Below are 16,125 nucleotides of genomic sequence, written 5' to 3'. Positions count from 1 at the left end.
GACTTAGACATTTCAGACTCAAACCAGCACTGTTGTCATCACTACAGCTGCTCGTCTATCCTCTCAGGATATTACTGGTGTGCTGCAAAGAGCATGACTCTAGCCTCAAAGTGACACACTTCAATGTACATTACCAACGCAGAATGCACATGTCAGTCAACCTGTCACAGGTAAAACTGGAGAGAGATATGACGACGGGAACCAGCCTGTCTGTGCGTATGTGTGTGTGTGTGTGTGTGTGTGTGTGTGTTGCAGCTCTCACCAGGGTTGCAGTCAGTGAGCAGGGAACAGATGGACAGTAGGACCTTGGAGATGGTGAGCGCAGGACTCCAGTTGTCCTTCAGGATGTCCAGACAGATCACCCCCTGACTGTTGATGTTGCAGTGATAGATCCTCGTACGGAACGTCACCTGGAGAACCGGAGGGAGGAGGTTTGATCAATATTTAGCTGAAGTTCCTGTTGCGCGAAGCTAATAGTTTGCTCTCACTTCGGTGTCAGTACATTTATGAAGAAAGGCTTGTTTGATTCATTTATAAAACCAACAAACATGTTGTTTGCTCAAGCGTTTGCATTCAATTTTAAGCGTCAGACCTGAATGAACTGTCACATTTCAAGGAAATAAAACACTCAGAATGCATCGTTTCAGTAGGAGCGTAAAGCAAAATAATTGTACTAGACATTTGAAGATTCCTGTGTTTAAATTACACAGTTATTTGATGCGTTGTTTATGTCAAAGTATTTATTATTTGCCTATATAACTTAAGGACAATAAGAAGACTGGGTTGATAATGACTTTATATTATGTAACAGTAGCTTCTGCTTGTTTTGTTTATTACTGTATCCAGTGATTGTGTTGCTGTGTGCAGCTGAAGCAGCTCTGGATCCAGATGCACATGAAAAATGTTATTGAAAGATATGCTGATCACGCACCCTTGACACATCAACCATCACTGAGAGCTTTTTAATTTCAGCTACATATACGACAAGACCAATTTGCTTTTTCTTTCCCACAACAAATAACTGCAGACGACTGGCTAATGCGACAATAAACATATGGTTTATCACACCTCCATCTGTGACCTTTCAATGGTAAATGCACGAGTCACACTAAAAGGAAATGATTGGAAAAGGTGCTGACTGAGAAGAACCACAGCTGCTGCTCTCACCACTGAGTCCATGACACACACTTCATCCTGTGGTGCAGTGTGAAGGTGAAGCTGCTGGTCCCTGTGGGTCCGCCTTAGCGAGCCTCCCGTGTTCAGCAGAGCCAAACATCAGCGCAAGGAGCACAACATCATTAAGGAGGCGACCTTTGACCCTTCTTCTTCCTCAGAGCTGAGGTTGCTGACCAGGCCTGGCAGCCCAGGCGGTCTTTTCTGCTCGCTTCGTGGAAATAAATGGAGCATGACCTGCATTTATTTCCTCCTCCTTTATCCTCTCATTAACTCCCCATTCTTCTTTTCACGTGTCTTTCTTACAAGGAAAAAAAAAACAACACTCGCATAGGAGCTGAAACCCTCCCCTCCGTGCATTCCACGCATCCATCACTGATCGAATGGCGACTGACTCGTGACAAACAGAGCAATAAACAGGAGGCTTTCTATCACGAGAGAGGATTTCGAGAGATGCGACGAGGAAAGGCAAGCAGGCAGGAGACGAGGCAATTGATGGTGACTGGCTGAGGGCAGGTCTCGTGTCTGAGTCGCTCCTCTCCTGTTCTTACACCTCCGCTGAGATGGGTTAGCGGTGGCAGGCTAACGCTAGACAGGCCGGCAGCCATGAAACAGATCCCCGGCTCGTCTGTGTGGTCCCATTAACGGGCTGTAATCCCATCATGGTTGATGCTAATAGATTATGATGCTGTCTCCAAGTAACAAAAGATACAAGTATAATCCAACATCCCTTCCTTATTATGGATTCAGCCCTCAGCCTTTAAACACAAGCGGTCTGTGCTGCTTTCAGTTCTCACTGAGGGTTTCTGGGCTGAATGCAGCGTTCACAGAAAACCCTTTATTACCTTAATATTTATATATATATCTTTAGTAAATGAAACAGGGCGCCATGGTGGTGCAGTGCTAAGCACTGTAGGCTCATTTAGAGGCAGACCTCCAACACCAGTGGCATAAAACACATGCTTTACATTATGTATGTAACTATTGTGTCTTTGTACAACCAGCAAAAGCACAACAAGACAAGCATTCTCTTAGACTCACATCTGGGGTCCGAGTTCAGTCTACTTTGTTCAGTTTTCTAATCTGCTCGTGGATGTGAGTGTGAATGGTTGTTTGTCTCTTTGAGTTAACCCAGTAAATGACTGAGAATCTGTACAAGGTCGCAACTCACAAACCTCTACAGGACGGGCAGTAATAGATCACGGATGGATGGATAGTGAGCGCAGTGGCCGCCAGAAAGGTTTTTTTTTTTTTATGTATTAGACGATTTGTGCACTAGACAAAATGCAAAGCAGCCACTGAATTCACATTCCCAACAGCAATTGATGGCAATTAAGCCTGCAGCCACTGTTTTCAGGACATAATGATGATACAGTTTTTCTTTTTGGCCGTTCAGAAGAAAACTTTCCCCACCAGTGACATATGACACATGCATATAACTATAGCCTCTTTGTACAACCAGCACGAGCACAACACAAGAAAAGCGTTCTCTAGAACTCACATCTGTGGTTCAGTCGACTTTGTTTTGATCTGCGCCTGCTCCCGAAAAGATATCTGGCAATTTAACTGCTAACCACGTCTGCTGCTGCTGAGCAGGTAGTATGCATGTAGTACCATTATTATCTGGGGCAAAAGAAAACCTCAACTCACTGGATTAAGAAACCGTATTATAAAACCAAGCACATACTCTGAACCTATGACGCCTGCACTGATTAGGAACGAGCATATTTGCAAGTGCAACCGCAGAGTTATGGATCAGAGGTGATTTAGAGGTGGAAGAGAATATGGTCTGTGTACTTTTATATCAAGACTAATATAAATATCCTGATCATAAATCTCCAGAAAGAAAAGTGAGTAAGTTTTATCCACAAACTAATTGAATGAAAAAGGCTCACACCCGTTTCACGACTAAAACGGTTTAACATAAGCAGAGACGTCGACAGAAACATGCATCTTATGCTTGACAACATTTACGATTTCACTCATCTCTCTCTCCCTCAGGGCGACTGTAGATCAGAGTCTTTTTAGCGGTTCTGCAGGCTAAAAAGCCTCCACAACACATTTCAGTTGGCTTAGCTGTGATAGAGCATTCTCCTCCGTCATTAAAGCAGTTCTGTTCACATCCAGAGTCCACACTCGACAGTCGTTTGAGTAAATGGGACGGAAAGAGACCGAACTGAATCACAGTGTTATGGCAAGGCAGCCGTCGTGGCATATTTTAAACGAGACGGAACAGAAGCGCTTGCTTTAAAGGAGCGAATATGTTGAATCGGCCGAGTCTGGCTCGATGGCGCTACGTGGCATGTTAAACAGCCTATTTCGCGAGTTTGAAAATGAGGCGGTTGTCATGTAGAGGATGATAAAGCATGCACTGGAATTTAGTTCAAAGCCGTGAGGAAATTAGAGCTGATGGAGGGGCATAATATTAGTCAGAGGAGTCTAATCTCTCAGTCTATCACCGGGCGTCTATGCTGAACAGGTCCTTGAATGTTGGACCAAAAACACAATTACTATAGCAACGCTCTTGCCGTCCTCAACCTCTATCTTAGAGTATCGGTGTCAGCCTTAACTGGCCTTATCGTCCTCACATTAGCGAGTGAGTCGGTGAACAGCTGCAGCTGTCAGATTGGTGGCTGCGACTTGGGGAGCTGCTGGATGGCACAGCTCACAGCCAGATTGGAAAAACAAGGCGGCAGGAGGCCAGGAGTTTAGAGGAGCTCTGTTACCCCCTCGGTGCGGACTACCAGGAAGGAGGCAGTTTGAGCTGCTCAGGAGGAGACGGGCTCCCAGCTTTTCCTCAACATTGGTTCCTCTTCGGGACTCGTGTTTGACACTAAACTGCCGATTAAATATCCAGGGCTGTAACATCACTTCTAATACCTTGAATTTGTTGTAAAGGTACTTCTGTTATTTCAGCAGGAAATCACACAGAACGGCAGCCGCAACCGTTTAAGGTCTGTGTGTTGGACGGGGAGGAATTTCAGCCACTTTCTTTATATAAACCGTGTGCTTGTAGCTGACATTTGAGTTTCCCTTCAAGGCAGGTTTTGATACAATGCATGAATTCTGGTATTGATACAAATTGTATTAAAGCTCCAACTGAGGATGTTCTTCTACAAACTTTTTTTTTTTTTTTTTACTCCTTTTTGTTATTGAACATATTCAACTCAACGGAACTTCTTAAAGGCAACAGAAACATCCCTCCTGTCAATGGAGAACTGACACATAGCCAGTCTTTTAAACTGTCTACTGAGCTGTCACTGAGAATGCAGCATTATATGCTGCATGGGGCACACAGTTATTGTGAATGCGTGCTGTAAAAAAGTGAAATATGTCAAGGATTTCTGAGATTTTACATAGACATATGTTCTCTATGGTACATTTCGTTTGCTTGATGCCAATGGGCCTCTCATGGATCTGTCTATGGCTGTTTGTTTAGGGCTTCTACAGTACAATAGCTAAAGAAATGTGATTCCACCACGGGTATACATTATTTCCTATAGACACTGCTTTAGTCACATTATGTAAAAGAATCACAAATAATGGCAGCAGTAAGATGGTTTTAAAGTGATAAAGAATTTTATCTTTCATGAATGACTTACTCATTTAGACTGGAGAAAGAAGTTTCTACGAGCCAAGATGTTTTCCATGATGCAATATACAGTGGGGGAAATAAGTATTTGATCCCCTGCTGAATTTGTAAGTTTGCCCACTTCCATAGAAATGATCAGACTCTGGTTTTTATGGTTGTTTACTGGTTATGGGTATAGACAGAATATCAATTGAAAATGCATAAAAAACACACAATCTAAAAGTTATAAATTGTTATGTATTTTATTAAGGGAAATAAGTATTTGATCCCCAACAATTCACTTAGAATTCAGGCTCCTACAGATTGGCTGGTGCGCATGTGGCACACAGCTGTGCTCAGTCAACTAATTACCAATACTCCTGATCTTAACTCGTCATGTATATAAAGCACACCTGCTCTAAGAATCAGTTTCTCACATTCCAACTTCTACAGCACCATGGGCAAGACCAAAGAGCTGTCAAAAGATGTCAGGGACAAGATTGTAGACCTGCACAAGGCTGGTATAGGTTACAAAACCATCAGCAAAAGGCTTGGTGAGAAGGTGACAACTATTGGTGCCATTATTCGCAAGTGGAAGACCCATAAAAGGACCATCAACTGTCCTCGGTCTGGAGCTCCCCGCAAAATCTCGCCTCATGGAGTGAGGATGATGATGAGAAAGGTGAGGGAGCAGCCTAAAACAACACGGCAGGAGCTTGTTAATGATCTGGAAGCAGTTGGGACCTCCGTCACCAAGAAAACAGTTGGCAACACACTGCGCCGTTATGGATTGAACTCTTGCAGTGCCCGCAAGTTCCCCCTGCTCAAGAAGGCACATGTACAGGCCCGCCTTAAGTTTGCCAGTGACCATCTAAATGACTCAGAGAAGGCTTGGGAGAAAGTGCTGTGGTCTGACGAAACCAAAGTTGAGCTATTTGGCATTAACTCGACCCGCCGTGTTTGGAGGATGAAAAAACGTGAGTATGACCCAAAGAACACCATACCCACGGTTAAGCATGGAGGTGGAAACATCATGTTTTGGGGCTGTTTTTCAGCAAAGGGTACAGGGCAACTTCACCGCATTATGGGGCCAATGAATGCAGCCATGTACTGTAACATCTTGGACAAAAACCTTCTTTCCTCAGCAAGAACACTGAAGATGCCTCGTGGGTGGGTTTTCCAACATGACAATGACCCAAAACATACTGCCAGGACAACAAAGGAGTGGCTCAAGAAGAAGCATATTAAGGTCATGGAGTGGCCTAGTCAGTCTCCAGACCTTAACCCGATCCAAAACCTGTGGAGGGAGCTGAAGCTCCGAGTTTCCAAGAGGCAGCCAAGAAACTTGAAGGATTTAGAGACTGTCTGTAAAGATGAATGGGCCAAAATCCCTCCTGCGCTGTGTGCAAACCTGGTGACCAACTACAAGAAACGTCTCATCGCTGTGCTTGCCAACAAAGGTTTCTCTACAAAGTACTGACTTGTGTTGTGCTTGGGGATCAAATACTTATTTCCCTTAATAAAATACATAACAATTTATAACTTTTAGATTGTGTGTTTTTTATGCATTTTCGACTGATATTCTGTCTATACCCATAACCAGTAAACAACCATAAAAACCAGAGTCTGATCATTTCTATGGAAGTGGGCAAACTTACAAATTCAGCAGGGGATCAAATACTTATTTCCCCCACTGTATAGTGGAACTGTAATGATTACAAACACGGTTACAAATGTAACCAGTTATTCTAGTGGGAATAGCTTTAGTCTGGAACTGAGCCCCTACGTGATAGTATATTCCATCTGTTGTATATATTTTTCTTGAACTAGAGAAAACTAGAGAAACATGTGTTAAAGTTTATGGTTTGATTTTTGTTGCCAGAGGCAGGCACAGATCTTTCATCACCACCACCTTTATAGATGAAGTGCTTGTATATCTGGAAGTACGAGTCAACTTAAGTACTGTTGCTACTGACAGTGACTTCAAGGCAGATATTTGAACATGCATGTCTTATTGTCGTGCCGATGTGCTGTTGGTAGCAGTGGACGGTCAAAAAAAAAAAAAAAGTGGAACATGTGTAAACGTAGGCTACTCTTATCAGTGTTTGTGCTGTCAGTAGTTATTTAGCTTTGCCTGTGCCTCGTACCAATGAGCTATGTTTTACTCATTATTTGACCACTACGCAGCGTCATCACACATCAAGTCAGCGCAAAACTAGTTAGAGGACTGCACTATCATTATATCTGTATTTTTATCATTGGGGGAATTTTCATAATCCTCCAGCCTGCATCCACTGTCAGCAAAGAACACCCAGACTAAATGGCCCCGTGTCAACATGGCAAATGTCCTTAAATATTCTCCTGTTTGCTTTTTCACCTATTTTTAAAACACCCAGCGAGACTTGAGAGCAAAACTCAGGGCAAAAACAGAAGCACATCTCCACCAAGGGAGGTAACTTCTAGTCGGTCTACTATGTAAATAGTGGCACACACTTGCATCAGCGGAACACGTGCACGAGGGCGTGTGCACGCACACTCTCTCTCTCTCTGTGACAAACACACAAACCCACAGCCTCACTGGAGGGAAGCCAAATGCGGCTGAATGCTTTCAGCAGCAGGCTTATCAGGAGGAGCAACGAAACAAGAAACACCTCAAGGAAAAGTCTGAGGATATTCCTTCTTTCTCTCATTGTCACCAAATCCTATGAAAAGACTCAAAACAACAATGGAGTGATCCTACAAAATAACATTGCCTGTTACGTGCCTGTGCCACAGAGCTACATCGTTTGCCAAATAAAACACATCGCACTGTGGCATGTTATTTATTTATCTTTTTTTCTGCTACCAGGAACACACACGATGTATTTTATTTTAAAGGTCTATACCAAGTTAGAAAATAGGCCATAAGAGATGCAAATATTTGCAGGAAAATACTGTCCCAAAAGGAAAGTTTACGGTATTTTTTAAAGACGAAATCCAGTGGAATGTGATTGTGAGAGAGAGACAGAGAGATTTGTCACCACTTTCTCAAAGTATTAAAGTCAAATTAGAACAGATTTGGACACTTTGCAGCTGTGACAGATGTTCTTATCCCACTTCCTGTCTAGTTTGGGCTTGTTGGTGGATTTAATACAAAAGTCAGTTATGGGTTTTTGTCATGGGACAACACTGGCTGAGGTATTACTGTTTATCAGTAGTAAATCAAAATATTAAAAAGAGACGAACAGGTTGATGTTACAGTTTTACCAACCGGGAACATTAAATATAGACTACGCAGGAGCACGCAAGTAAAATAGTAACACATTAGTCTGTTTATCACGTTCTTTTTTAGGTTTTAGCTGTAGTCTGCAGGGACTTTTTATGCAAATCTTTACGATGGTTTTTATAAATGTACTGCCCACAAAAAGTTTCAGGTTTCAGGACTGAGAGGCACATTCTTGGTTGTCGTCTCTTCATGAAGCATGATGACAAGAGTACGACATATTAAAATAAAGCCCAACTTATGCAATCTAACGGTACAGGGGTATCCAAGCTGACAATCGTTTGTTTTCAGGCATGTTTCAATTCTCCCGGTTCAATTTTCCTGTCACCACTTATTTGGACGACATGCTGTAGGTGAACAAACTCTAAAGCAAGTCATCATCGTTAGACAACAGCGTTAAAAGCTGACAGAAGGCTGGGACAATGCTGGCATTGTTCAAAGGTCTGGGCTCCAGAAAAGGGGGTGGGGGGCGGCTCTGCTGCATAGCTGGGGAGGGGGGGGGGGGGGGGGGGGGGGGGCTTCACTCACCTTGGGTGGCTTGAAGGGGTAGTCTGGTGTAAAGGCAATGTCCAGGAAAAACACTCCCCCCTCGTACACGGAGCCTGGAGGGCCCAGGATGGTCGACCTCCACTCGTAGATGTTGTCCCCTTTAGGGCCCGCGCTGCATTTACAAAAAAAGAAAAAGAACAGAGGGAAGAAGAGGGGGTGAAATTGAATGCGTCGTTTAGAGAGGAATAGATGCTGTAATTGCATAACTCAATTCTTTCTGCAGCAGTGAGCCAGTGAATACATAAAGTGTGTGATTATCAGCTGTTAAATCAGCTCCACAAAGCTGCCGTTTAAAGTTCTTATCCATTAGACGATTAGGAAACATTGCTACGGTGCGCGTAACAAAGACGGGATCTGTTAGCTAAGGGGAAAGGAGGAGTATGATCAATGTCATGTGGGTGACTGATGTATCTGGCATGTGCATGCAAGCATGAACGCATAAACAGGAAGGTGTTGAGCAGCAGCGGCAGCAGTAGCAGCAGATCTGTTTCCTCACCGTTCATCAGCGTTTCACTGCTGGGCAGCTGGCTGCTGCTGCCAAGCTCTATTGTTGCCTTGATTATCACCCCACACACACACACACAAAGAAACACACACACACACACTCACAGCTGCGAGAAGAGAGGCATTAATCCAATTCCATTTTCTATTGGAATTAGGCCAGATGCCCCTGTCGGTTTCTTGTATTACTTTTACTTTCATCATTTACGCGGCGAGAGAAAGCCAGAGAGGGAGAGAGAAAGAGAGCGTGTGCGCGGCACACAAATGTAATCCGAGAGCTTTAGTGTAGTTTTTCACGTGAAACAGCAGCCGGTTGTAGAGCACCAGGCCACTGCAGACCTATTTCTTGTCAGCGTGTGTTTGGACACAGAGAGGAATTATGGGAGCGGGGCTAGAGAAAGGACGCTAACGCGCTCTCCCTGAATGGACAAAACTAATCTGACGGGCAATAGTGCGCTGGGGTCGACGGGGGACAAGAAGGCCGATACATCGCTGCGCTCAGTGTGAGGCGGACGCCTGACTCATCGGACAAATCTACGCTTGTGTGTCAAATAGTTTCTCAGGGCCGGTGGATGTGGAAAAGCGCCGCGTGGCTTTCGGTTAAACCACAATATGGTGACATCAGAGAAGTATTTTAGCCGGTTTAAGCAGCGCCTGGCAACTGATAGCATCTGTTAGCGTTCACATGCAGGAAACGCGCCGCTGGTTATAACTGCTCCATTCACTTTGACCTAGAAAATTTCAAACACGCAAGTGGTCGTCCGGAAAACAAAACCTGATCCACAACTTGAAAGAATCGATAAATCTATCTTGAAACTATCTGTAATGCAGTGGTGTGGTGAAATAGAAGCTGAGGCAAATCTTCACTTAATGACATTTAAACTATGAGGTTTTCTAAAACTAAACTACAGAGCAATGGCTGCACCACGTCTTTGTTTCTAGTCTCTAAGTCGCTGTTTTAAATTTTTCCATTCTTTTCTTCATCCAGAACAAAAATCATGGCACCCATTTTTATGCAGACAGTCCTTCACACTATTATAAAAATACTATGAAATATACAGTTGAATTTAACTGTAATTCCTAACAGACACAGTCTAAACGCATTAGAAATATGTTTGTGAGCCGCTGCTCTAACAGATCAACACAAACTCCTTATTTGAACCATTTTTAACTTTTAAAGATGCAACTTTGCCCTCTACAAAATCACCACAACAAAACCAAACCCCGATGTGAGTATGCAGAGTACAGGGGCTCAGTAGCCAGCACAATATTTAGTAGAATTTTATGCAGATGATACCCAGCTGTGCCCCATCAAAACCAATCAACTGTTCATGTTTATCTACTGTGGATTACCTCAAAGTCCTTGATCATAGAACACTAGCTTTTTAGTATTACTTCAGTTACGACTTAATTGCACCGTCTCCACATTTTATTATTTTATTATTATGTATTTACATCTTTAAATCTTCGTTTCAGAAACATTGATACAGTGAGGCCTGGAAATGTGTTGTTTGACTGTTACAACCATAGAATTTGACAGAGTGTCTGGAGTCATCAGGGCTTCTGTCAAACTAAACTCATGTTTAAAGTGATAGAAAACTAAAACTATGACGATGGACACCGACTCCCAACCTGAGTTTTCTTGTTCTCCCTCATACTTATAAACTCTGTCTATTTGAATATATTTCATGGGCTTGTTTGATTTCAGTTTTATCCTTTATGCGAGTCTAACTATCAGCTTTCGTTTTTCTTTGTTTTGCCTTTTGCAAACATCAATCTTCAAACAGTTATAGTATGAAGATTTTTACTATTATTGCCGTATAAAGAAAAGCTTGGAGCTATAAGACAGCATGAAACCCAACACTTTTAAATTACTGCTTTTTGCTTTACAAATTTCCTGTTATGTTTAATGGGCTCTCAGTGAACACTCGCTAAATTGATCCTGTTACCTCAGCCTGCTTCATTTTAATGAATATCAGCACAAAGGAGCCACTGTTGGTAGATTCAATTCTCAAATTAGTGTCAGACTTGAAACCCCATTTTGACTCAAATCCTACTCTGAGGTAAATGTTTCAAATTGTCTCCTAGGTCTCTTAAGATTGGCCGACCGCAGATTTTTCTCTCCGCTGAGTTCTCACAGCTAAGTCGGCAGCATCTGGAAATATTTAGAGCTCTGCCAGCACCTCCATCTTTTTCTGTTCCTGCAGCCTGGTACAACCTGCTCCGACAGACGAGGACAGATTTTGATCCAATAGTAAAAGGATCTATATTTTTAACACCTGCCTAGACCTGTCAGAGTGATGGAAAACAGAGATCTCCAACATTCACCTGAGGGCACGCTCTCGTATTTATCCACGGCAACTTATCAGCTGCATTTAATTGCTGGGCTTCCTTCTTTTAAAAACACTTCAAAATGCATTAGTACACAAGGTGGAGGAAACAAGAAAAAGGAGTGCTGCTCAAAATGACAGTTGCTGCGTTTCCATTACCTGTACAAATGCATGAATCCTAAATATCGCAATAAAAAAACTGGTGATAAAAACGCCTACATGTCGAAAAACCTCTCAAATAGCCTTTCCCTGACACCAGAGATGACGCAGGGGGTCATGTGAACAGTTCATTTGAAGTCCATCTTCCTCAAAGTGAAGTCTTGCGTGACGAGAATTCGTGAGTTACAGCTCATTCACAAAAGACTTTTCAGTAGAAACACGTACAAAGCACAATTGTACTTTATCCAAATTTCAGAAATATCACTTTTATTTTGCGAAAAACTGTAATGGAAACTTGAGTGATCATTGAACCACATTTTACCCACAGTGCCAATTTCCACACTGTGGGCTTTTTATAAGGAGTCTGAAACCCTAAGAGTGCCACCCTAGAATATCACTGTAATTAAGATGCGTCTATTTCTGCATCCTTCAGCTCAGATGCTTCTGTGAATTCTCTTTTCAGCCAACTGGAGAGAAAATGAATGAAAGGATGAATTTATTTCAGCAGAAAGAAAACATACAAAAATGAGTGTCCAAAAAGGAGTAGGTAGAAGTAAAACACTGTCATTGAACCCTTTCACAAATTTACAACTACTGCAGTTCTAAATTTGACCAGATCACTTAATTTCAGACCATGTGACTTTAAAAACAGCGTGTTCGTGTGCTCCCTATATTCCACATTATTCATTATCCTGATTACTCCACAATCCACATATTGATGACAAGTGCCAGGCCATTGTTGCCGCGTTGGTAGAGTGGGTTGTCAACGAACCAGAGGGTTAGTGGTTCCATCCCCTGTGGACCACATGGAAACCACCCCCTGAGCTGCCTGGCACTGGTGTGAACAAATGGGCCAGATGTGTCACCGTGACTGTAAAGTGCTTCGACTGCCAACGCATAAAAAAACTGCTACATAAATAAAAGACCATGTACCACTATGCACGCATGTTTTGAAATTCATATTTGATGCTGAATGCATTTTGTATAACCGGTCCGCGATATTATTTCTATTTAAAAATCTGGAACTGAGTTGGCTTCTGCTGGGACTGTTGTAGCTCGTCCCTTCCAGTCTGCTAGTAAAGGTCATATTACTTGTGTATTTGGCGTGGACGTTCACATGAAAATCACCACTTGACTTCGTGATTTGACCAAGCCACAAACGAAAGCTCCTAAACAATGTTTGCAATGCAAGTTGGCTTCAGTAACAACTGCCTCTGCATGACCACAGTCTGGATGAAGCTTTTCATAGCACTTTAACGTGTCAGGGTTTTGAATAAAAAATAAAAAACTAAACCCAAGGGAAACAAGACAATTGGCAAAAAACAAAAACAAAAACTTGTGCAAGTCAAGGAACACCACTTTTATCATATTTCAAATATACACAGCGTCCATGTGACTAGGAACGATCTTCCCATTATTCTTTTTAGGCTAATGTCAACTGCAGATATTCATTTCTCTAGGGAGGGAACATTTGGTGCTTTCCTCAAAATGTAATTTCCTCTTTCCTGTGCAACATTATTAAAAGAAAATGTCTAATTTAAGATTTAATGAGAAGAATCAGGATTGGATAGAAATGAATGACCTAATCAGGTTCTGCTTCAGGTATTAAAACCTTGAATGAAAGCAAAATATTAAATATTGACATCGGCGTTACAAATACATTATATATTGTATAACATATTCTATCTAACTATCTAAGCAGTACTTTTAGAATTCTGTGTTGACTACTGTGCCATCCGCCCTGTTCCTAAAACCTATTTTTACACAGACGGTGCAAACATGAATACATCCTTAAAATCCAGCCTCCACCGATGGCTACTGAGGATTGAAACCGCTGCGTTTTCCCACCCAGGGCCACGGGGGAAGGCTCGGCCACCGGAGCAAACTCAGAGGGGCCTCTCCAGCACAGAAACGCTGAATGTGACTAATGTTTGAACTGAGTGGGTGTTTGTCAGTTGTGGCTTGTGAGACACTGGCCATAATCTCTCGTGACAGCCTGTTAGGGCATCACACAGAAACAGCAGAACGCTAACTCACCTAGGACAGAGAACGTGTCAGATTATCTTTTAAACCTTTACTCAGGAAGGAAAAGTCTAATGGGCTCTGTGCTCTTTCCCAGCAGCTCCCCGCTGAACACTCCCGACACAGACAGACACGTTCGCGCGAGCGGCAGTGCAGTACAGTACAACCGCGGCCTTGTAGTGCAACGGCAGCAGCGGGGGACTCGGTGTCACACTCAAGGGCACCTCCACAGCGGTTGTTTAGGGTGCACGGAGTGGAACTCATTCGGTTTCCCTCGTGCATTTTTCCAGCACGTGTGGGGATTTCATTAAACGTTTGAGCATCTGAAATGTTGACTCACCGCTTGTTTTACTTCGAGGCTACTGCTGATTCTTGACTTTAGAAATACCCAAACAAGCACCACAGGAGCTAGTAATTTTGCGCTTTGGTTCCAAATTGTAAAGCAGGCCTTTGATTTATAGATTTATACTGAAAACACGCTTGTTAAACGACTCTCAGATGAGCCCTCCTGGCTCTGGATCGTTTCAGGGTTTACCCTGTCTGAGCGCGGGGCTGAAACACAATCTACGGCTCCCACTGTAGCGTCCCACACGCACAGTTTGTGAAGTGTGAATTGGTGAATTTGCTGAGTTTCACAGAGCTTTAGACACTAGTGGAAACACTGAAAACAAATGTTTGAGGGATGAAGGATCCTCAAACGTAGTCCAGAAAGCTGTTCTCGTCTGAACTGCCTGAGGCTCGGTGGAGGCATTTTATTTCATTATTGACTGATCAAAATGTTGGATGATAGTTAGAGGATTAATATCATAGCATAGCCTGGAAGCCAGAGCAGCATCCCCACCTACAAATTGTTTGTGATGGGCTGTTGGTGTGGAGCCGCAGCATTGGGAAATCATTAAGCTTCAGGAAAGATCAGCTAGGCCAAACAAACCGTGCGGGTGGGCTTTATGCGGTAATGGATGGAAAAATGAAGGCGACGCATCTGGATTGTTGCCAGACTTATGTTTTGATAAGAACTGAGTCACAGCGAATTGACCTGTTGTTCGCGCTTCTTTGTGAGGTGACTTTAAAACACAGGCTTTTCAGAGACCGCAGCTGCAGATCGAGTCAGTTCTCCCGCAGTTTATTGGATGAAATAATCGGTAGAAAATAAATGACGGCAGCAGCTCCATAAAAGACTTTGAAATTGTTGTTTCAATTATGAACGTTTTCATCCAAGTCTTTCCCTATTTATGTCTAATGGGTATGGAAATGTGCCAAAAGCTCAGTTTAGATTGTGCTGCGTCTCAAGGAGAACATAGAAAGTGGAAAATAACTGCTGCAACAAAGTGAGTAACATAAATGTGAGGTAGAAAGACTGAAGGCATCCGCGCTAGATTGGTTCTGATTTAGCACAGACTTCGGCTCTGTGAAGCCACTATAATAAACACATTGTTGAGACCAGTGGAGCTACATTCCACACACACACACACACACACACACACACACACACACACACACACACACACACACACACAACCCCACACAATGATGTAAAGGGGGAGGGAGGGGGGGTACACAAACAAGACAGTTTGCAGTTTAAACAGAGTGCTCAAACACAAAGACCTAAAGGACAAACGGATGTGCAAGTGTGCACAGCTTCATCATTCCTCCTCATCATCTTCTCTCTAATCTGACAGACAAACAGACAGCAGGCTCTGAATGAGGACGGGCGTGTACGCATATGGGACCGAATAATAATGTGCAGCGATCGCTCACCATCCTCAAAGATCTCGCTAAGGACAATGAGCCTTGCTTCATGCACAAATCTTATTTTTCTCTTACATTTGTTGTTAGACAACGAGGTGGGGGGGAAATAGGAAATTGACGATGGATTGTGTTTGATCATAAATGGAATGTGGGCGCCAGAAACTTTTTTTACAATAAACCCAAACAAAGGTAAGAGAAAAAAACTGAATAAAAACAAGCTGCTACAATTTGACGGGCGACATTAAATACACAACGAGCTTAGTCCACGTGTGAGGTAGAACCAAAACACGTTGCTACGACTCGTCGGTCGGAAAGCTGACGAGTGGAAGCATGTCGCGTTTTCAAAGTATGGTGGAAAAACAAACAAACTAAAACAAAGTATGGTGACGGAGAAGTGGTAAAATAGTAATATAGAAATATCAGTTAGTTTCAAAACTGAAATATCTCCAAAGGATTTGAATCGAATGGGATGTTATGAATCACAATCTAAATGTTTCAGGAAATCAGAGCCATACAAACCATATTTTCAAGTGGTCAATTTAATCCACACACCACAAAATCTGTGTTTTACAGATTCAAAATGTCCTTAACACACATTAGACCCTCTTTTCCCGCGCAGATGTCACCAGTACTTTCTGAAAATGGCACATTTCGTATTTTATGGAACTGTACAAATCCCAAGATTTGTAAAAAACAAAACACTTCTGCCTGCCTAAAGAATCCTTGCAATAAACCGTTTGATTTTTATTCTTTAAATCAAATCTGAGAGCTAAAGTTTTTTTTTTTCACGGTTTTATTGTTACCTGTCG

The 16,125-nt window shown here is 42.7% G+C and overlaps 1 protein-coding gene across 1 annotated transcript in view; it reads right to left on the bottom strand.

Annotated features, from left to right (window-relative positions):
* Positions 1 to 16,125, bottom strand: part of LOC125020251 (ubiquitin-conjugating enzyme E2 E2-like) — a 60,991-nt gene that overhangs the window by 8,871 nt on the left and 35,995 nt on the right. The window contains exons 4-5 of the mRNA XM_047605591.1: positions 8,535 to 8,667; positions 263 to 410 (exon numbers count right to left, since the gene is read on the bottom strand). Of these exons, the coding sequence (XP_047461547.1) occupies positions 263 to 410; positions 8,535 to 8,667 (281 nt within the window). The remainder of the gene's footprint in view (positions 1 to 262; positions 411 to 8,534; positions 8,668 to 16,125) is intronic.

This window comes from Mugil cephalus, chromosome 14 (genome assembly GCF_022458985.1).
Source record: "Mugil cephalus isolate CIBA_MC_2020 chromosome 14, CIBA_Mcephalus_1.1, whole genome shotgun sequence".
Classification (NCBI taxonomy): domain Eukaryota; kingdom Metazoa; phylum Chordata; class Actinopteri; order Mugiliformes; family Mugilidae; genus Mugil; species Mugil cephalus.
Note: the sequence above shows the minus strand (reverse complement) of the source record. Positions and strands in the feature narration are given on the sequence as shown.